General features: G+C 42.1%; 1 protein-coding gene and 1 long non-coding RNA gene across 5 annotated transcripts in view; one reads left to right on the top strand and one right to left on the bottom strand.

The window, feature by feature from the left end:
• Nucleotides 1-2,356: 2,356 nt before the first annotated feature.
• On the bottom strand, nucleotides 2,357-8,071 carry LOC309840737. The gene is made up of 3 exons (XR_014298763.1): nucleotides 7,473-8,071; nucleotides 4,950-5,041; nucleotides 2,357-4,152 (listed from the first exon to the last, which is right to left on the bottom strand). It is a non-coding gene; the product is annotated as an uncharacterized lncRNA (long non-coding RNA).
• SWAP70 (switching B cell complex subunit SWAP70) overlaps nucleotides 6,804-21,961 on the top strand; it is a 67,887-nt gene continuing 52,729 nt past the window's right edge. Inside the window, exons 1-2 of one of the 4 annotated variants that reach the window (XM_082683102.1) lie at nucleotides 6,804-7,033; nucleotides 20,813-20,910. Coding sequence is in view for 2 of the 4 variants with exons in the window: in XM_082683101.1 (XP_082539227.1) it covers nucleotides 6,935-7,033 (99 nt within the window). In the remaining 2 variants the exon portion in view is untranslated. Of the gene's footprint in view, nucleotides 7,034-20,812; nucleotides 20,929-21,961 lie in introns of all 4 variants that reach the window. The other 3 variants (XM_082683103.1, XM_082683101.1, XM_082683104.1) reach the window with 3 other exon arrangements.

Raw genomic sequence — 21,961 nt, forward strand, 5'->3', positions numbered from 1 at the left:
TTGTCTCAGATTGCTTTCTCACACTCAGAAGAGGAGTTTTGATGGAGAGGGTGGAGGGGGAAGAATCAAGAATTAATTCAAGAATGAGGGGCATGACCTCTCTGGCTACATTTTTTTAGTCCTTTTCAAGGACTCCTCTTCAAACCATCCCTTAAATTTTGGTGTTCCTGGACTCTAGACCCTTGTTTCATCTTCGGCTTTCTCTAGCTGGTCTCCTCCACTCATCTACTTGTATGTCCCATCTGGGATAGACATTAACCCGTAAGCCCTCAGGTCAACCTCTTGCCTTTAACCACAGGAACCATGTACAAATCAAGCACGTCTTCAGGCTCTGCCTCCCACCCCTGGGTTTGGAGCTTTGGTTTGGCTGCTCTCCCTGATTTCTGCACCACTGCTTTTGCACCCAATTCCCCTCCTCTCTGTGTAGTCCTTTTTCCAGAAGTGAAATCTAGTAGATTTTACTACTCATTTGGAGGCCCTGTCTGGCTTTTGCATTCAGTTTCACCTTAAACACACACACACACACACACACACACACACACACACCACACAAAACTCTTTTTTGGGTCATCTTTCTGACTGCAAAGACCAAGGTGTCTTAACCTATAATTCTGAAACCAACTATGATGTGTGGGTTTGTCCTACACCAAGCAGTTCTCCCACACCAGCTGGTGTCAATTCTGACATGATCTACCTGGAGATAGCATCAGATGCTACAGTTTAAGGGCTCAGTCCCACCGGGCAGACGTTAACCACCAGTCTAAGCATGGGTTATTACCAGGGCTTCTGATAGACTAGCTAGAAATCAGAGGTTCCTACACCCCTCTTCCCTGCGTCCGATTGGTTTGTTAGAGTGCCTCACAGAACTCAGGAAACCAGTTCACTTACAAGATTACTGACATATTACAAAAGATTTTAAAGAATGAATGAACAACCATATGAAGGGATACATAGGGTGAGGTCTTGCACATGGAAGCTGATTTCTGCAGAGTGTGGGGCCTTGCACATGGGTGTGGGCTGGCTCACCAGCCCAGAAACTCTTCAAACCTTGTTTTCTTGGGCTTTTAGGGAGGCTTCATCACATCACAGAATGATGAATGATTAAATCACTGGCCATTGGTGATTGATTAAACCTTCAATCCCTCTGCCCTCCCTTGGTGGTCAGAGTGGAAGTGGAAGTTCCAACCTTCTAATGATATGGTTGGCTACACTGGCAACCAGCCCTCATCCTCAGGTGCTTTCCAAAAGCTCATGAACATAAAAAAAGACAATTTAGTCATTCTCATCACCTAGGAAATTCATGGGCTTTAGGAATTCTGTGCCAGGGATTGGAAGAAGGCCAAATACAGTTGACCCTTGAACAACACAGGTTTGGACTGCATGGGTCCACTTACATGTGGATTTTTTCGAAACAGTGGGTACAATAAATGTATTTTCTCTTCCTTGTGATTTTCTTAATAACATTTTCTTTTTTCTAGCTTTATTGTAAGAATTCAGTACATAATACATATACAAAATATATATTGACTGTTTATGTTATCAGTAAGGCTTCCAGACAACAGTGGGCTATCAGCAGTTAAGTTTTGAAGAAGTCAAAAATTATACACGGATTTTCAGCTGTGAGGTGGTTAGTGCCCCTAATCTCCACACTGTTCAAGGGTCAACTATATATGTTTCTTATTATAAATCACAATATCATGTAGCCCAAATGCTATTTTTTTAAAAGATTTTATTTATTTGAGAGAGAGAAAGAGAGAGAACAAACGGGGAGGAGGAAGAGGAGTAGAGGGAGAGGGGGAAGCAGACTCCCTGCTGAGCGGGACCCTTACTTGGCTTGATCCAGGGACTCTGGGATCATGACCTGAGCCCAGATGCTTAACCAGCTAAGCCACCCAGGAGCCCTTAGCCAAAATACCATTCTACATTCTTCCTTCTTTTTTTTATCTCCCCGAAGTTATTTTTTTTTAATTTTATTTTTTGGCTTTCATACTTCTGCACATTCATCTACCTCTTTCTGAACTGTCCTTCCTTCTACTCTCCAGCTGTCTGTAACCTTTAATTAATTTTCAAGACTCAATCTCCACCTTTGTGAAGCCTACCCTTATCCCTATCCTCAGTGGGTAATGTTGACATTGACTTTCATGCATTCAGTGGGTCAGTAGATCCGACTTTGGTCTCAACAGAAGATCATTAAGTCAAGATATTCCATAGAACACTGGGCTCAGCCTAAACTCCAGCTACTGTTGTCTGAGAAGGCTTTAAGAATTAGCCCTGTCACACGGTTCTCATCATTAAAAGCTCAAATTTTGCTCCTTTTGCACCTTGAGCAAACCACCCAACCCTAAAGCCTCAGAGGTTTTTGTCCTTGTTGGCATCAGAACTCTATTATTATTCTCCTTCTTCTTGTTCGTCACTATTGCCCCTCCCATTTAGATAGGCTTTAGTGAATATAGGTGCTTTCACAGATAGTATCTTATTTGTTCCTCATAATAACCCACCCCTGTGAGGCAGAGAGGGCTATTGTTTTTCCCAGTGGAGGGGATTGCGATTTCACCTGGCTTTGAGGATGTGGAGCTGGCCTGACTCCCATAACCTGATTTGTGAAATTTCCCATGGAACCAGAAGCTTCCACTTGTCCTTAGGAAAGCTGTGGTATGGCCGTAATAGAGATGCTATCAGCAGCCAAGTGGCCAGGGGCTGGACACCACTCCCACATCTGCAACTTCAGGCCGAGCTGTTGAGCTGTTCGGCATTTCTGCTCCTTGCTGCCAGATCGTGCCACTGATTACGTGGTATTTCAGACCCCTGGGGAAGATAAGAGCTCTACAGACCTAACTGACAGGCCTGGCGCTCCTTGTTTATTTGGCCTCAGATGCCAACCTCTCCAATTTCTTCTCACTTCTCTGCTCTCTCTGTTGTTCTCCACACTCTACACTGGCCTTCACTTGGGTTTCTTGATTAAACCATCCTCTATGTAGGCTCTTATTTGTCTGGAAGTTTCTTCTCTCACGTTGGCCCAGTTAGCTACAACTCATCCTTCAGGACTCAGCCTCACTGTCCCTCCTCATTTGCAGCTTTCCCTGTTCCGGAGAGCGTAACATGTTCACCTGTACACACTCATATCAACCCATACTTTCCTCTGTAGCACTTAGCAGAAAAACACAGCGTGGTCTGGAATGGGGTCCAAGGGGAGGGAGTGCCCTTTATAACACTTAAAAGCCATAAGTATTAGCCATAATTAATCTGGTCCTGAATGAAAGAACAAAGTCTATCTAGCCAAAACTATTTGAAAAGATTTCAAATCCTTTATCTATACCTTTCAAAGGCTGTGAAGCTCATGGAGTCTTCCATGAGACTTGTGAGAATCCCCCCTTTCCTACCCATTGCCTTCACATGCTAGAGCTGCTTTTCTTTTCTTCTCAACAACTGTCCCTTCACCTCTTCCCCCCACATCCCAAATTTCTGCATTGTAGTCTTCTTTCCTTCTTCTTTTCTTCTTAGTTCTCCATGACAAAGAACAGCTTAAGAACTAGTCTGGGAAGGTAGAACTCCCCTGGAAATCAGGGGAAGGGAAGAATGAGTAGGCCAGACCAGAATCTTCTTTGGGGAAGGAAACATTATCTTGGGAACATTATCTTTTCACTGTTGTTCAGTTATCTAATCCTACATAACAAACCACTCAAAACTTAGTGGCATGAGACAACTACCATTTCATTATAGTCATTCAGGGGGTCAGAAGTTTGGGCGGGGCACAGAAAGGATGGTTTGTCTTTGCTTCCCAGCGTCTGGGGGCCTCAGTGGTGATGGCACAAAAATGGCTGGAGATGGTAGGGACAGCTTGACTGGGGTCATATGTCTGAGATTTGGGTTCTTTTCTATGCAGTGTCTGCTGGGGCTAGACCATCCAAGATGGTTCCTTCATTTATGTCCCGGCTGTATGTTTGAAACAGCTAGGATATGGCCAGCATTGTTTTCTCTCTTCATGTGGCTTTTCCATGTGACCTTAGCTTCTCACAGCAGGGTGGTGAGGTTCCAAGAAGGAACATTCCAAAGAAAGAATTCCAAGAAATCCAGGTGAAAGCTGAAAGGCGTTTTGTCATCTGATTCCCAAGCTGAAGTCCCAAGCTGGTGCTCGCTTCGGCAGCACATATACTAAAATTGGAATGATACAGAGAAGATTAGCATGGCCCCTGCACAAGGATGACACGCAAATTCGTGAAGCGTTCCGTATTTTTGATTATGCTGAGTGAACTAAGTCAAAAGAGTCAATTATCATATGGTTTCACTTATTTGTGGAGCATAACAAATAACATGGAGGACAAGGGGAGATGGAGAGGAGAAGGGAGTTGAGGGAAATTGGAAGGGGAGGTGAACCATGAGAGACTATGGACTCTGAAAAACAATCTGAGGATTTTGAAGGGGGGGGTGGGAGGTTGGGGAACCAGGTGGTGGGTATTATAGAGGGCACGAATTGCATGGAGCACTGGGTGTGGTGCAAAAACAGTGAATACTGTTATGCTGGAAAGAAAAAAAAAAAAAAAAGTCCGAAGCTGTTACTTCGCCACATTCTGTTGGTCAAATAAGCCGCTCAACCCAGTTCATATCCAAGGGGAGGAGAATTAGATTTACCTCTTGATATTTATTTATTTAAGATTTTATTTATTCATTTCACACACACACAGAACAAGTAGGCAGAGCAGCAGGCAGAAGGAGAGGGAGAAGCAGGCTCTCTGCTGAGTAGGGAGCCTGATGTGGGGCTCGATCCCAGGACCCTGGGATCATGATCTAAGCTGAAGGCAGCCTCTTAACAGGCTGAGCCACCCAGGCGCCCTTACTTCTTGATCTTTAGATCAGTATGGATCCATAGAGAGGAACAGAGTTAATTGCTGCCATCTTGGAGACCATCCACCATAGTCCTTACCTCATCCCAGCCACTACAATTCATGTACCTTTCATGGAATTGCCTTGAAAGTCCAGGATTGCCTAAGTCACGACCAGGTGTATGAGGCTCCTTGACTGGAGCTCTATTTCATCTGAAGACCTGTGAATTAAAGAGACAAGTTGTGTGTCCCATTCCTCCCACTGGAAAATATGAGATTTTTTTTTCTTTTTTGAGATAATGTTTATTATTGTTTTAAGCTAAATTTGGTTTAATTGGTTACACAGTACTAGAGAACTAATACAATTTGTTAGGTTCCAAAGCACAGCTCTTTTCATGACATCTATCTGCTTTAAAACTTGTTGGATTATGAGAATTGGGATTGTGGGAGAAATGGGAATTTGGAAGTTCAGAATATCCTAGTCATGTGATTATATATATGTAAAAAGCTTTGAAATACCTGTTTGGTGCTAACAGATACTGAGAGAACCACCTACTGGTTAAACTGAACCCTGAGAATAAGGAGAGTTTCTTTTTTGTCACTGCCTAGGGAAAGCTGAGTTGGCCTTCAGAAATTAAAGGTTGAATCATGTATTTTTCCTGACTGGCAGATTTAGCCTGGAGCTGGGAAGATAAATGATAGAAATGATACTGGCATGTCAACATAAGTCCTGGCAAATGGTGATAGAGTGAGGTAGGGCCTCAAGGTCAGAGTGAGGGACCAGCAGTCCCTCTGCTTATGCCCCCTCCCTTCACCTAGGTGATCCTTTCCTCTGGCCTACCAAGTTCCCTTTGGTCTCTAACTCATTGAGCAGTTTCTTCCTTTTCTGCTTTTTCCCAATCCCCTTCCTTATGATGCTTTTTCCCTTTTTTATAAGGTACATATGTGTGTATTTAGGTACATAAAAGAGGAAAACAAAAACCAAACTTGATCTGAGAATGACCTTTTTTTGAAAACTCTTGGTATTTGTTCTTCTGTCCATATTGCCCAGATTTAGTTTTGGATTGGAGAGGCAAGGCACTAACTGTGCCTGGTGACATCATCAGATTGGAGTCAGCCAGCAATCCTTATTATCCCAGGATGTGAACATGAGAGAAACCCCTCCAGAACAGCTGGTGCAACATGCTCATTTGTATGTGGAGGATCTGAAGCCCAGAGAGCTGAGGTGACCGTCGTTAACAGATACTAATTAAACATCTATGATGAAGAGGTTGCTGTTATAGGCTTGGCTGTGTTCGTTTAAATGGTCCGCCCATTCTAACTAGTAAAATAGGTGGAGTGATTTGCTGTGATTCTCTCATAACTCCTATTGTGCAAGCACAGAAATACCAAAAACGGCACAATAACCGGGATCAAAGCCTTCCTAAATTGTGAACTGACCCTCAACAGCTGAGGTTTAGGAAGAAAGGGTTGCCTGACTCTGTGGCTTCTCAACTAACCTTAAACCTCGTCTCTGTGCCCCCACTGCCCAAGACATGGTGTGCATCAAGAAACGTTTGAGAAGTTAATACAAACCTTCTCTCAGAAGCCCTTCCCTGCCTCCCCCCTCCCCCCAACATCCTCTCTGGCTAGGAGCTGAGCTAGCAACGGACCCACTGCTCAGGGGCTTTTCCGGCTCTTCTTAGTTCTCCCGAAGACAGTGGCGCGTCCGCGGGACAGTTGCGGGGCTCTTTTTTTCCCACTGCGGTGCGCGGGCTGGAAGCTGCCTCACCCCGACTCTCATTTTTCCTAGGAATGGGGGTCGCAAGCCCCAAAGGTAGCCCGAGTAGGTATGGGGTACACGAGCACCTGCGGGGTTGTGCTCAGCGTCCAAGTCGGGAGGGAAGGCCAGCACGGGTGGGAATCCCGGTGCACTGCCGAGTCCACCCTGCACTCCCACCCCAGCGCGCCAGGCTCGGAGCAGGAGCCTAGGGGGCGGGGCTTAGAAGAGGCGGGGCCTGCCACGGTCAGGTGACTGAAAGGCCCGCGGCTGTGGCGGCGGTGACGGAGGGGTGTCAGACTCGCCCTGGGGTCCGCGAGGCAGGGCTGGCAGTCAGGATAGCCACGCCGCGGCCATGGGGGGCTTGAAGGACGAGCTGCTCAAGGCCATCTGGCACGCCTTCACCGCGCTCGACCTGGACCACAGCGGCAAGGTCTCTAAATCCCAGCTTAAGGTGGGCGCCCCCCCCAACCTCCGACGTCCCAGTCCCCAAGCCCGACTCTCCCCGGCGCGCGCTCCACCACCCCCCGGTGGTGGAAACCGGCCCGGGAGGGCGGTGAGCCCAGGGTGGGGGGGTGAGCAGGAATGCGGCCGGGCGGCCTGTTCCGCGCACAGGGGCCAGAGACAGGGGTTTGGCGTTCTGCCTCGTTCCTGCCTTCGGGCGGTGCGCTGGGGCGGGTAGTTAGTCCCCTCAGGGCTTCCCGTGAGCGGTGGCGGGAGGGTTAGGCGGGGATGGGGTCTGAGGGGCTTGGCGGGCTCCTTTCGGCAAGGTACGATGGGGGGCGTTCGGGGGGACGCCCAGAAAGTCTCAGACTCGAAGAGGGCGAGGGGGAGCTCCTCATTAGACAGAATACCCAGGTTACCGCTGTACTCTGGAAGAGGAAGGGACTTACCCAAGGTCGCTAGGCAGAACCTTCTGCAGAGCGCACGCTCCACACCCGGGCAGCCCTCAAAACCCAGCTGCACCCGAGGCAGTCTGGCTGTTCAGAGGAGGGAGAAGTGCCCGGCGCCTGGTCTCCAGCGGCTTCCTCCTTTGGGGGCTTTGGTGATGGGGCACTTGTTAGAAACACCTCACCGCCTAGCGGGCTTTAGGTCGGTCACTCGTGTGCTGCGTCCCTCAGGGACTTTAGTTCCGGTGAGGAGCCCTGATCTTTCTGGCAGAGTCTTTATTGTGACTGCCAAAGACCCCATCATTGAGAGTATAGGATATAAATAAAGGAATGCTTGTAAACTGAGTAACCCCAAGCAGGGAAAGTGGCACTTAGCCAGGAGAAACTGGCAGCTTCTTGAAAGTATAAAATATAGAAACAGACAAGAAGAGCCATTCACAGGCATTTTCTAATATCCACATTTTGGATCTGAATGTCTGGTTTTCTTAGCCTCTTCTGGGAATGAGTTTCTGAAGATTGGATTTGCTTTGTTTATTTTGTGCAGTAATCAGAAGGGTTTTATGAGTGGTGGCTTTTATGTCAGTAGGATTTAGCATTCACCCTCCTCCCTTGATCTTTCTTTCACACTTCTTTCTTCTTCTCATTCATAAAATCATAGTCTGGAAGGGTTCACAGAGATCATTCTCTTAATCTTTATTTTACTTTTAAACTCCAGTAAAATTGACTTTTTGATGTACAGTTCTATGAGTTTAAACACATGTACAAATCTCTATGGAATTTAAATCAGGTTTCCATCAGTTCTGTCATGCCAGAAAGTTTCATATTGCCATTGCACCTCCAGCTGTGGTCTGCCAATGGTGTGTTCTATTCTTAATTGCTATAGTTTTGTGTTTTCCACAGTGTCATGCAAATGAAACCATTTGGTATGTAGCCTTTTGACACTGGCTTCTTTTATTCAGGGTAATGCCGTAGACATTCATCCATGTTATTGTGTGTATGTATTAATACTTATTTTTTAAAAAAAGATTTTATTTATTTATCAGAGAGAGAGAGCGAGAGAGCAAGTACAAGCAGGGAGAGCAGCAGGCAGGGGCAGAAGCAGGTTCCCTGCTGAGCAAGGAACCTGATGTAGATCTTTATCCCAGGATCCTGGGATCATGACCTGAGCCAAAGGCAGATGCTTAACCAACTGAGCCACCCAGGTGCCCCAGTATGCATACTTATTTTTATTAACTAATCCATTGTCTGGATATACCCAAGTTAATCCATTAATCCTTGAATATTTGTATTATTTCCCCTTTTTGATGATTACGAATAGAGCTGTGTTTTACTTTTTACCTTTTTTTTTTTTTTAAAGATTTTATTTATTTATTCAACAGACGGGAGATCACAAGTAGGCAGAGAAGCAGGCAGAGAGAGGGAGAAACAGGCCCCTGCCGAACAGAGAGCCCAATGCGGGGCTCGATTCCAGGACCCTGAGATCATGACCTGAGCTGAAGGCAGAGACTTAATCCTCCAGCCACCCAGGCGCCCCTACTTTTTACCTTTTTAAAAAGATTTTATTTATTTACTTAAGAGTGAGAGAGTGCACACAAGTGGGGGGAACAGCAGGCTGAGGGAGAAGCAGGCTTCCCATTGAGCAGGGAGCCCCATGCTGGACTCAGTCCTAGGACCCTGGAATCATGTGTGACCTGAGCCAAAGGCTGAACCACCCAGGCACCCTTATTGTTTTTACTTTTAATTTAATTATACCACTATATTTAAAGTGGATTTCTTCTAGAGAGCATGTAGTTGGGTCTTGTTCTTTAATCCATTCTGACAATCTCTGTCTTTTAATTGTTGTGTTTAGGCCATTTACATTTAATGTAATTATTGATATGGTTAGATTTAAGGCCATTAATTTTACTATTTGGTTTCTGTTTTCCAATTTTTTTGTTCCACTGTTTCTCCTTTCCTTCCTTCTTTTAGATTACTTGAATATACTTCAGTATTTCATTTTAATACTGAGTTTTTGTTTTTAAAGATTTTTTTTTAAAGATTTTATTTATTTATTTGACAGAGAGAGATCACAAGTAGGCAGAGGCAGGCAGAGAGAGAGAGAGGAGGAAGCAGGCTCCCTGCTGAGCAGAGAGCCTGATGCGGGACTCGATCCCAGGACCCTGGGATCATGACCTGAGCCGAAGGCAGCGGCCCAACCCACTGAGCCACCCAGGCGCCCTGTTTTTAAAGATTTTATTTGTTTATTTGACAAAGGGAGAGTGAGCACTAGCAGGGGATGCTGCAGGCAGAGGGAGAGGGAGAAGCAGGCTCCCCGCTGAGCAGGGAGCCCAAAATGGGGCTTGACCCCAGGACCCTGGGACCATGACCTGAGCTGAAGGCAGATGCTTAACCGACTGAGCCACCCAGGTGCCTTGATACTGAGTTTTTTGACTGTATTTTTTTATATAGTTTCCTTAATGTCTGCTCTAGAGATTATAATATATACTTAACTTTTCAGTCTACTTAGAATTAATATTTTACCACTTTAGGAGAAATGTGGAAAACTTATGACCATTTAGTCCTTTTAACCTCCCCGCTTTATAATTGTCATATTTATTAATTTACACACATTGAAAACTTTACCAGACAATGTTAAAATTTTTTTCAAACACCATTTTCATTTTAAAGATCTCTTAAGAATAATTTTTTCTCCTCAGATAACTCTTTTTAACTTTTTAATTTATGTATTTTATTTATTATTATTATTATTTAAAAAAAGATTTTTAAAGATTTATTTGACAAAAAGAGACACAGTGAGAGAGGGAACACAAGAATACAAGCTGGGGAGTGGGAGAAGGAGAAGCAGGCTTCCTCTGGAGCAGGGAGCCTGATGCGGGGCTTGATCCCAGGACTCTGGGACCATGACCCGAGCCAAAGGCAGATAGATGCCCAATAACTGAGCCACCCAGGCGCCCCACTCTTTAACTTTTTTAAAAAAAGATTTTATTTATTTATTTGAGAGAGAGAGTGTGTACAAACAGGAGGAGTGGCAGGCAGAGGGAAGGGGAGAAGTAGACTCCCCACTGAACAGGAAGCCCAAATTGGGGCTCAATTCCAGGACCCTGGGATCATGACCTGAGCCTGAACTGAAGGCAGACGCTTCACTGACTGAACCACCCAGGTACCCTGATAACTCTTTAATTTTATAGGTGAGGTGGATTAAACTTATGAGATGTTTGATGGCTTGCCCAGACTCCCAGTTGTAAGTAGCAGCTGAATCTAGTACCAAGATTTTTAAACCTTTGAGCCAATTTTTTTTTCATTTTTTTCTCATTTGGTTGATGACATAAATGAGATGTTTCTATTACTTTTGTTGCACTCCCTTCAAAATTGTCCTTGCAACTGCTTATAGAGAAAGGGGATTCTTGACTGAAAGGCTTGGCAAGAAATAGTAAATCCCAGTACAAGTGTTCATCCACAAGATGTTGATAATGCTGCTATGCAATTGTATTTTGTCTGTCCCTTGTCTGCTTCACTGAGAGACTTTGGGATTGATTTAGTTCTGTTTATCTTGCCAGTCTTCCTGGAATGGAAAATATTAAGAAAAAATTTCTGTTTAGATCTTTCCTTTTTGTTTTGACCCTGAAATTTGAAGTCCACTGATTTTATTGTATAGGAGTAGAGTTTTTGCCTTAATATGTTCATTCATTTGTTCATACAATAACCTTTTGTGTGTCTATTCTGTGTATGATACCATGTTAATTTCATATCAAGATTAGTATTTTTAAGCTCTTTTTTCTTTATTTTCTTTCTTTACTTTTTATTATGTATAATGTATTATTTGTTTCAGGGGTTCGGATCTGTTCATCAGTCTTGCACAATTCACAGTGTTCACCATAACACATACTCTCCCCAGTGTCCATCACCCAGCCACCCTATCCTTCCTACCCCTCTCTACTCCAGCAACCCTCAGTTTGTTTATTGAGATTAAGAGTCTCTTATGGTTTATCTCCCTCTCTGGTTTCATCTTGTTTATTTTTTTCCTCTCTTCCCCTATGATCCTCTGGAATTTGTTTCTCAGATTCCACATATCAGTGAGATCATATGATAATTGCTTTTCTCTGATTTATTTCGCTTAGCATAATACCCTCTAGTTCCATCCATGTTGTTGCAAATAGCAAGATTTCATTTTTTTGATGGCTGCATTATATTCCATTGTATATATATATACCCCATGTCTTCTCTATCCATTCAACTGTCAATGGACATGACATCTAAGCATTTTCCTTAGTTCGGCTATTGTGGACATTGCTGCTATAACATTGGGATGTACGTGCCCCTTTGGATTACTACATTTGTATCTTTTTTTTTAAAGTTTTTTTTTTTTAAGTTTATTTATTCATTTGTCAGAGAGAGGGAACACAAGCAGGGGGAGCAGGAGAGGGGAAGCAGGCTTCCTGCCAAGTAGAGAGCCAATATGGAACTCTATCCCAGGACCCTGGGAGTATGACTTGAGCCAAAGGCAGATATTTAACAACTGAGCCACCCAGGCACCCTACTACATTTGTATCCTTGGGGTAAATAACCCAGTAGTGCAATTTGCTGGGTTGTAGGGTAGTTCTGTTTTCAACTTTTTGAGGAACCTCCATACTCTTTTCCAGAGTGCCTGCACCAGCTTGCATTCTTATCAACAGTATAGGAGAGTTCCCCTTTCTCTGCATCCTCGCCAACACCTTTCATTTCCTGACTTGATTTTAGCCATTCTGACTCATGTGAGGTGGTATCTCATTGTGGTTTTAATTTATATTTCCCTGATGCTGAGTGCTGTTGAACACTTTTTCTTCACTTTCATGTATCTGTTGGCCATTTGGATGTCTTCCACCCATTTCTTGATTGGATTATTTGTTCCTTGGGTGTTGACTTTGATAAGTTCTTTATAGATTTTGGATACTAGCCCTTTATCTGATATGTCATTTGTAAATATCTTCTCCCATTCTGCTGGTTGTCTTTGGTTCTGTCGACCTTTTTTTGCTGTGCAAAAGCTTTTTATCTTGATGAAGTCCCAGTAGCTCATTTTTGCTATTTTTAGGTTCTTAAGAGTTAATATCATAATTGCTTTATTAAATACCAGACTAAATATCCAAAACAAGTGTTATAATTTATCACTTTGTAAAATTGTTTGGACATTCTAAAATATTTTTGAAATGGATATTCACTAACTATTTAATAGATACTTCATGTGTTAGATACTGTGCCCAATGCTAGGGATGGTAGTAGAGTTGGGGGAGAGGGGAGAAACAAATACAAATTTTTGCTTCAAAGAGATTAAATTTTGGTAGGCAAATTAAGAAATTAATCAACCATTAGAGATGGTTGGTTCTCTCTCTCAATTACATTACTCAGGTACCTTATCCTTAAGAAATGTAAAGTCTGCTTCTCCCTCTTCCTCTGCCCTCCCCCACCACTCGTGTGCTCTCTCTGCTCCTTATCTCAAATAAATAAAATCTTTTTTTAAAGTTTTATTTATTTATTTGACACACACACCCACACACACACACACACAGATCATAAGTAGGCAGAGAGGCAGGCAGAGAGAGAGGGGGAAGCAAGTTCCCTGCTGAACAGAGAGCCCGACGTGGGGCTCGATCCCAGGACCCTGAGATCATGACCTTGGCCAAAGGCAGAGGCTTAACCCACTGAGCCACCAAGGTACCCCAATAATTAAAATCTTAAAAAAAAAAAGAAATGTAAAGTCTGGTGGTTGAGATAAGAAACAAGTATTATTGGATAGAGGATGTTGAGTGGGTTAGAAGAAGGCACCATTAGACTTTAAAGGAAGAGGGGATTACTTTTTACTGGTGAGATTATTTCATGAAAAAAGCTTCTTTGAAATAAACTCCGAAAGAGGGGATGTGATTATATATAAACAAACAAACAAACGGCAGGAGGGAGGGGTAAGCCCATTCTAGTCATTCATTCATTGATTCATTCATTGGATATTCATTGGATATTTGTTGACTGCTGTTAGCTCCAGGGCATCCCTGTGAACTATTGCAGCAATCAGGAATTAATCAGTCATTTATGGGGACTTCCTTTTAAATTTTTTTGATTGCAGTATAGAATATTCTCTTAAATATAGAATATTTAAGAGAGAGTTATTGCTGGTGATAAAACAATAGAAATAGATTGTGGTTAATGCATGGAAGACTTTGAGTACTGGGTTAGTGGGGTAGGTGCCATAGAGCCTCCAAGGTTTCTGAGAGGTGATGGGCCATGGACCTGGGTTAGAGTGGATTGGGCATATATTGGAATTAAGAAACTATTGTAGTAGCCTTAATGAGAGGTTATAGGGCCGGAGGTGTTGAGGATGGACAAGTGGGGGATGGTGGGTGAAGGAATTTTGCTCTCTTGTAGCTGGCTCATGATTGGGTGTGAGAAATGAAAGGGACAGTCAGAAAAGTTTCAAATTTCAACTGTGGATGACCAATGGATTGTAGTGGTTTTTAACAGAAACAGGAAAGCTATGAAAAGGAACTGTTTAGAAAAGAAAGGAAAGTTAGCTTTTAACATGTATAGGGTTTTGTTTACTTTGTTTTGTTTTTGAAGTCCTTGTTGGAGATGATATCCTTGGCAAGGGTGGGGCTGTCAGTACAGGATCTGATTAGTTGAAACTTGGAAAAAAGCGAGGCGAGATTAACTAATGGCCTTGGGGAATGGCTAGAGTATGTGGTGAAAGGAAGAATAGAAACGAAGGGTCCGGAAAGGAGAGCAAGAACCACTTTGGAGCAACACTGGAACTGAGGGAGAAGAGATTTCAAGGACAACATGGTCTCTTATCTTTGAGAGTTGAGTTATTATTATTATTGTTCTCTCTATATATATTTTGGAGATTGTGAAGTAATGAAAGTGTCTCTTCCCTGCTATAGCTTATAAACTACGTATTTCTTCTCTAAAGTGAAGTTGTGAAAAGTTTGAAGTTTTGGCATTGTTTTGGGCGTAAATTCATTTTTTTACTTTTAGGAGATTACTTTTTAGTATAGTACTGATTTAGGTAGATGTGTTTGAGTCATTGCTATAATTAGTAAGTATTGGGGCACCCACCTGGCTTAGTCGGTTAAGTGACTGCCTTCAGTTCAAGTCATCATCTCGGGGTCCTGGGATCCAGCCCTGCATTGGATTCCCTGCTCAGTGGAGAGACTACTTCTCCCTCGCCCTCTGTGCTCCAACCCCCTCCTTGCCCCCGCTTCACCCTGCATGCAGGAACACTCTCTCTAAAAGAAATAAAATCTTTTTTAAAAAATTAGTGAATATTTTCCTTCAGGGTCTCCAGTTTAGTACAAAAACTTGTTTTATACATAATTTTTATTAATTAATTTTCTCTTTTTGAGAAAACAAAAATTACTACCTCAAAAACTTGAAACTTGAAATCCAAAGAATAAACAACATATTATTTTGTTTTGCAGCCATAGACTTTCATTAAATTTATCAGTAAGATAAAAATATGGAACACAAAATTGGAACACCACTTGGGACTTGCATAAGCTACTATAGAGGCAAGTTGTTGAGGTTGTTTAGTCACTGTGATGCTTCCTTGTTAAGACAATTAGGCATGAGGTCAATGTGGGTCAATATCTTCATGATCTTCATTAATGAACCCTTCTCCCCCCCAGCCCCTGTTTTCTGTACCCTCCAAAAAAGGGGGAACCACCTCTGCCTCACTTTTCTTACCCTTCATTCTTTCCCCTCGTCCTTCCGCATTCCCTGTGATCTCTCAGGCTTCTTTCTTGGAATCTGTACATCCTCTGCAGTAGTCTTCTCTTTGGCCCCAGTTGTGTTTCTGGCTCCCCACCTGAGCTGCAGATGTACAAGTCTTCATTCCCCACCACACTCAGACTGTGTATTCCCATAGAAGTCATCAGCTGTATTAGTGTAATTTGTGGTGGGATTGTTAGAAGGCAGCTTATTTTTTTAAATTGTCATATTGATTTGGTATTATTCTGTTTTTCAGGCTGGATACAGAGGGACATTAAACTGAATTATTATTTTATTATTTTAAAGATTTTTATTTGAGAGAGAGAGGGAGCACTAGTTGTGGGGGAGGGGCAGGCTGAGGGGGAGAATCAGGTTCCCTGTTGAGCAGGGAGCCAGATGAAGGGCTCTTCATCCCAGAACTCTGTGATCAGGATCTGAGCTGAAGGGAGACACTTAAATGACTGAGCCAGCCAGGTACCCCTGAATTATTATTTTAAATAAAGCTTAAAGATTTTATTTATTTGTCAGGGAGAGCGAGAGAGCGAGAGTGCAAACAAGCAGAGGGAGCAGCAGGCAGAGGGAGAAGCAGGCTTCCTGCTGAGTAAGGATCCCAATGTGGGACTGGATCCAGGAGCCCAGAATCATGACCTGAGCCAAAGGCAGTCACTTAACCAATTGAGCCACCCAGGCACCCCAGCCTTTTTTTTTTTTTTTTTAAAGATTTTCTTTACTCAGATGCCTGGGTGGTTCAGTTGGGTTAAGTGGCTCAGCTGGGTTATTAAGCATCTGCCTTTGGCTCAGATCATGATCCCAGGGTCCTGGGATCAAGTTCTACATGGGGCTTCTTGCTCAGTGGGGAGTCTGCTTCTCTCTCTGACTGCTGCTCCCCCTGCTTGTGTGCTTGCTCACTCTCTCTCTCTCTCTGATAAATAAATAAAATAAAATCTTTTAAAAATTAGTTAAAAGTAAGGACTTTATTTATTGATTAGAGAGAGAGATCATGAGCAGGAGGGAGGGGTATAGGGAGAAGCAGACTCCCTGCTGAGCAGAGAGCCCAAAGTGGGCTTGGTCCCAGGAATCTGAGATCATGACCTGAGGCGAAGGCACATGCTTAACCTACTGAGCCACCTAGGCATCCGTGAACAGACATTTCTGCAAAGAGGACATCCAGATAGCCAACAGACACATGAAAAGATGCTCAGCATCACTTACCATTAGGGAAATGCAAATCAAAACCACAATGAGATAACACCTCACAGCTGTCAGAATGACTAAAATAAAAAACGCCAGAAACAGCAAGTGTTGGTAAAGATGTGGAAAAAAGGAATCCTTCTTCACTGTTGGTGGAAGTGCAAACTAGTGCAGCCACTCTGGAAGATGGTTATGGAGGTTTCTCAAAAAATAGAGAATTACTGTGTGATCTAGTAACTCCATGACTGGGTATTTATGAAATATGAAAATATTAATTTGAAAGATATATTCACCCCTCTGTTTATTGAAGCATTATTTATAATAAGATATAGAAGCAGCCCAAGTGTCCGTGGATAGATGAATGGATAAAGAAGATGTGGCATATGCATACAATGGAATATTACTCAGCCATGAAAAAGAGTGAAAAATATCATTTGCAACAACATGGATGGATCTAAAGGGCATGATGCTAAGTGAAGTAAGTTGGGCAAAGAAAGACAGATACCATATGATTTCACGCATGTAGATTTAAGAAAAAACAGATTAAAAAAGAGAAGAAAAAAGACTTAAATATAGAGAACAAATTGGTGGTTACTCAAGGGGAGGGCCATAGGTGCAGGAAGGGTGATTAGGAGTACATGTATTGTGATGGGCACTGAGTATTTTTTTCTTTTTTAAGAATTTATTTATTTGAGAGAGAGAAAATGAATGGGGGCGGACAGGAGGGACAGAGGGAGGCAGAGAGGCAGACTTCCCCAATGAGCAGGGAGCCCAAGTAGAGCTCAGTCTCCGGTCTCTGGAATCATGACCTGACCCAAAGGCAGATGCCTAACTGACTGAGCCACCCAGGTGCCCCAGAGTAATGTATTCTTCTTTTTTTTTTTTTTTAATATTTTATTTATTTATTTGAGAGAGATTGAGAGAGAGCATGAGAAGGGAAGAGGTCAGAGGGAGAAGCAGACTCCCTATGGAGCTGGGAGCCCGATGTGGGACTCGATCCCCGAACTCCAGGATCATGACCTGAGCCGAAGGCAGTTGCTTAACCAACTGAGCCACCCAGGCGCCCCCAGAGTAATGTGTTCTTGAATCACTATATTATATACCTGAAACTAATATAGCACTGTGTATTAATTATACTGGCTTAAAATAACATAAAAATTTAAAAAAGAAAAAAAATGCATGTAATTCAAGAAGATAAGATAATGAAAACTATTATGTGAACTCTTGTACATCAAAGAGAAACTTTCGAATAATTCATATAAACACATGGTATAGGATTCATAAAGTTCTGGATGGCTTAGTCAGTTGGGCGTCTGCCTTTGGCTCAGGTCATAATACCAGCGTCCTGGGCTCAAGCCCTATGTCGGGCCCCGTGCTCTGTGGGGAGTCTGCTCTCCATCTTCCTCTGCTCCTCACCCCCACTTATGTTCTCTTGCTCTCTCTCTTGCTCAAATAAATTAAAAAAAAAAAAAAAGAATTCATAAAGTTCAAAAGGGCATCTACAGAAGTGAAAAGTAAATTTTCTTCAACCCTTGTCCTACACTATTTTCCTGCTCTGGAGGTAACCATTATTACTAGTTTACTATGTTCCTTCCAGAGATCAAAATGTACTTTAAGATTAATATTCTTATTGTTTTAGTAAGTGTTGTCATTTTATTTTTTATTTATTGTTATTATTTTTAAAAAATTTTATTTATTTAATCTGACAGAGACAGAGACAGTGAGAGAGGGAACACAAGCAGGGGGAGTGGGAGTAGGAGAAGCAGGCTTCCCACTGAGCAGGGAGCCCGATGTGGGGCTCAATCCCAGGACTCTGGGATCATGACCTGAGCCCAAGGCAGATGCCTAATGACTGAGCCACCCAGGCGCCCCAAGTGTTGTCCTTTTAAATAGAGCCAAGTCTAGTGATATTTTTTGCAGCCTTTATTATAACTTTACTTTGCAATTATGGTTGGAGTGCGAATTACATGTCAGTCCTGGAAATGTCTTGAAATAAGCTTTTTGGTTGTACACTTTTATTCTGTTGTTTTTAGAAACACAGGTTTTTTTTTTTTTGTTTGTTTGTTTCAAATTGTGCCCTTTTGAAGTAAAACAGAATCTAAGTGGAAAAAATTTTTTGGGAATATGGGTAGTTTGAATCTTTATTCATTTCTCAATGATCATTTTTAGCAAAATATTTTTATTCTTTGCTTTGCAGTTTTTGTATCTTATGAATAGAACATTATATGTTCTATTCCCATGTAGGCATTTAGCCTTAAAATTTTTGAATCTTATGAATAGAACATTATATGTTCTATGAATTATATGTATCTTATGAATAGAACATTATATGTTCTATTCCCATGTAGGCATTTAGCCTTAAAATTTTTGAATCTTATTAGTTACAAAAGTAATTGAGCCTGGGCAGTGTGTCAGTTGAAAATACAGTAGTCCCTACTTACCTGCATTTTCGAATTTCACAGTTTCATTTACTTGCAGTCATCTGTGGTCTGGAAGCAGATGATCCCTATTCTGACATTTTTCAGAAGTTCTCTAATAGCATAATAGTATGTCACAGTGCCTCCATCATTCACTTATCTCATCACGTAGGCCTTTTATCATCTCTTATAATTATAGGAAGGGTAAGTATAGGGTAATATTTTGAGAGAGATATGACATTCACATAACTTTTGTTACAGTATGTTGTTATAATTATTCTATATATATTTTTAAGGATTTTATTTATTTATTTAACAGAGAGAGAGAGAGATTACAAGTAAGCAGAGAGGCAGGCAGAGAGAGAGGGGGAAGCAGGCTCCCCGCTGAGCAGAGAGCCTGGTGTGGGGCTAGATCCCAGGACCCTGAGATCATGACCTGAGCCGAAGACAGAGGCTTAACCCACTGAGCCACCCAGGCATCCTATAATTATTCTATTTTAGTATTTGTTATTGTTGTTAATCTTTTTACTGTGCCTAATTTATAAATTAGACTTGATCATAGGTATATATGTATCTAAAAAAACATATATCTAGGGTTCAGTACTATCCGATAGGATTTCAGGATTCCACTTGGAATATGTCCACTGCATAAGCAGGACAACTGTATACAGGAAGCAAGTTGTAAAAGGCTTTTATTGTGTGAAACACAATGTAAAAATATGTCTAATTTTTGTGAACTTGGCATGTATAATATTTTTCCCTAATTTTTTAAGGTGTTGAACTTTATTTTTTTAATATTTTATTTATTTATTTGACAGAAAGAGAGCACAAGCAGGGGGAGCAGCAGAGGGAGAGGGAGAAGCAAGCTCTCTGCTGAGCAGGGAGCCCTGTGTGGGGCTTGATCCCAGGACCCTGAGTTCATGATCTTAGCTGATGGCAGACGCTTAACTGCTTGATCAACCCAGGCGCCCCTTTTTCCTTAATCTTTAGTATTAAGTTTCTGTTAACCTCTGTGGTAAAAATTCTTTCTGTTGAAGAACTAAAAACTCTAATTAAAAAATGGGATTCAGGAATTGGAATCATGAATATGCCTTTGTAAATATTTTTTATATTTCACCAAAACAAAATAGTAAAGACAGTTCTCCAAATAAAGAACATGTAAGAGACATTTAAAAATCTTAAAATGGTAATAATGGATTCTGGGTTATTTCCATTCCTCATTCCTTATTTGCTAACAGCTTTTCAATGAGGTGAGTTGGAAGTTTTGGGGTTTTTTTGAAATAACATGTAAACTTCTGCTTTATTGAAGGTAAACTGTGAGGCGCTGTGTGTGTGTGCGCGCGCACCTCCATCTTAAGAGCCAGCGTGCATTTCTAATCTTATGACTCAGAGTTCTTAACCTTGATCTCCATTTCATACTTCCTTTTGGGTCTCACTATAATCCTGAGGTACATAGTACCTGGAAGCTAGAGACAGAAGAGGCTTTGCATGACCTTTTCTCACTTATTCCATTTGCCATCACAGAGTAGCTATGTTCTCATTCCCTCCCGACAAGAGGCTTATTATGTAATCCCCTCAGTGGCTAATTAGCACGTTGGACCTCGAGGTATTCCAGCTTGCCTCCACAGTTTGTCTTATGTGTGCCCCTGTTCCTGTCCTACTACATAAGTCTAAGGTAGCCCTTTGTCTCTGCTTCCTTTATCTTCCCCAGGGATTCATTTCATGAATCTATTTTTCTGCTCAGCTTTCTGCTTTATTTCCTTTTCATTGTACCTTCAGATTCCTTTTTTTTTTTTTTAATTCAAAATCTGTGATTCCTTGAAACTGCAATTCTCAGCAACTAATTAACTGTAGAAAGGTGTTTAGGAGTAAGTAAATCTGCATGTAGCTGAATTTTATAAATGAAGAGATCTTGTGGTTAGGGAGAGATTTCTGCAATATTGGAAAAACTAATTTTTTCATCTTGGGATTCCTCTCTGCTTTCTATACCTTTTGCTTACTTAGGAATAATTACCTTTGTTTGGTAATCAAGCATGGAGAGTGGTGTGTATGTGAGCACGGTGTACCAGCCGGACTCCGACACATGCTGAACAGTGTGGAAGGTATTCTATTTTCATTGCGTAAGTAGCTGTGGGAGGATGGAGCATCACCTTGCCAGGCAGCACATCCCCATCAGTTCTTTCAGCTCATAGGGTGATGGATGTGGGGTTACATTTTCGATGTTTTCATTCCTGTACAGAATAGATGGTTAACATGGCACTAATGTTGACTGACAACATTAGTGCCAGTACTTCAGAACTGATCCTATAAAGGGGAAGTTACGAAAACTTTTCAGTATTTATGACAAAGGTAGAGTTTTGAGATTTTTGTGATGATGTGGGTGTGGTAATTAGAGGTGAGAGGCTGGAGATGGGAAGACCAATTGGGGAGAGCATCTGTGAAAGTTGATGAGTCAGTTGATGAGGGCTGGACTGGGATGGTGGCCGTGGGAATCAAAACAGGTTTGTTCCTTACCCTTATAGAGCTTTAGTCCTGGGAATGATGGAGACCCAGCAAACTGTCAATTCAAATATAGTGAGATAAAGTACACATTTCACCTAAGCCTTGTGGAATCTATTCATAACACTTGCGTGTAATGAATTATTTTATTGTTGGGTGCAATATAGTGATTTTTTAAAAAAGATTTTTATTTATTTGGCAGACAGAGATCATAAGTAGGCAGAGAGGCAGGCAGAGAGAGAGTGGGGGAAGCAGGCTCCCCGCTGAGCAGAGAGCCCAATGTGGGGCTCCATCCCAGGACCCTGGGATCATGACCTGAACCGAAGGCAGAGGTTTTAACCCGCTGAGCCACCCAGGTGCCCCAATATAGTGAATTTTAAGATTAGTTTTATCATTTTTGTCCATTTATTAATTGTCATTCTTGTTTAAAGACAAGCATTCATTTTCTAACTATTTTTAAATTAAACTTTCACCAGAAAAAAAGTGCTGGATGCACAGAGGAGGGGAACTTACCTAGCTTAAGAGGAGGATTGGAGGAGTTAGGTCAGAGAATACTTCTAGAGGAAGAGGCATTTGTCGTGGACCTTAAGGGATGATGCGTCAGACTTGTCTGTAAGAACATCTATGATGAAAGATACAGAAAATAAATCCTCT

Source organism: Mustela nivalis (genome assembly GCF_964662115.1).
Source record: "Mustela nivalis genome assembly, chromosome: 9".
NCBI lineage: Eukaryota > Metazoa > Chordata > Mammalia > Carnivora > Mustelidae > Mustela > Mustela nivalis.